At 57.7% G+C, this 293-nt stretch overlaps 1 protein-coding gene across 1 annotated transcript in view; it reads right to left on the bottom strand.

Moving 5' to 3' along the window:
- LOC104523779 (homeobox protein Hox-A5) overlaps window positions 1–293 on the bottom strand; it is a 2,528-nt gene that overhangs the window by 1,755 nt on the left and 480 nt on the right. Inside the window, 1 exon segment of the mRNA XM_029084626.1 lies at window positions 157–293. This exon segment is cut by the window's right edge and continues 375 nt beyond it. Within this exon segment, the coding sequence (XP_028940459.1) occupies window positions 157–293 (137 nt within the window).

Genomic DNA, 293 nt, shown 5'->3' on the forward strand with positions numbered 1-293 from the left:
TTCCCTGCGAGCAGGGTTGTGCTGTGCGCGGAGTCTGCCCGCTCTCACGCCCTCCTCTCCCCCTCTCCCCGACCTTGCTCGGCGCAGCCACCCGGTTTACATTAAATCCTCCTTTTCCTCCAGAGAAATAAAGAAAGAAGAGGGTATTTGCTTTACCATGACTTATGTGCAGTTTTCGCATCCAGGGGTAGATCTGGGGCTGTGAAGGCTGGGCTGTGCTTTGGTCGGTCGGGGCACTTGCCTGCTCGCTGCTTGCTGGAGTGTCTTCCTCAGTCCCAGACGAGGTGCCAACC

Source organism: Antrostomus carolinensis, unplaced genomic scaffold (genome assembly GCF_000700745.2).
Source record: "Antrostomus carolinensis isolate BGI_N321 unplaced genomic scaffold, ASM70074v2 scaffold29544, whole genome shotgun sequence".
In the NCBI taxonomy this organism is placed as follows: Eukaryota; Metazoa; Chordata; class Aves; order Caprimulgiformes; family Caprimulgidae; genus Antrostomus; species Antrostomus carolinensis.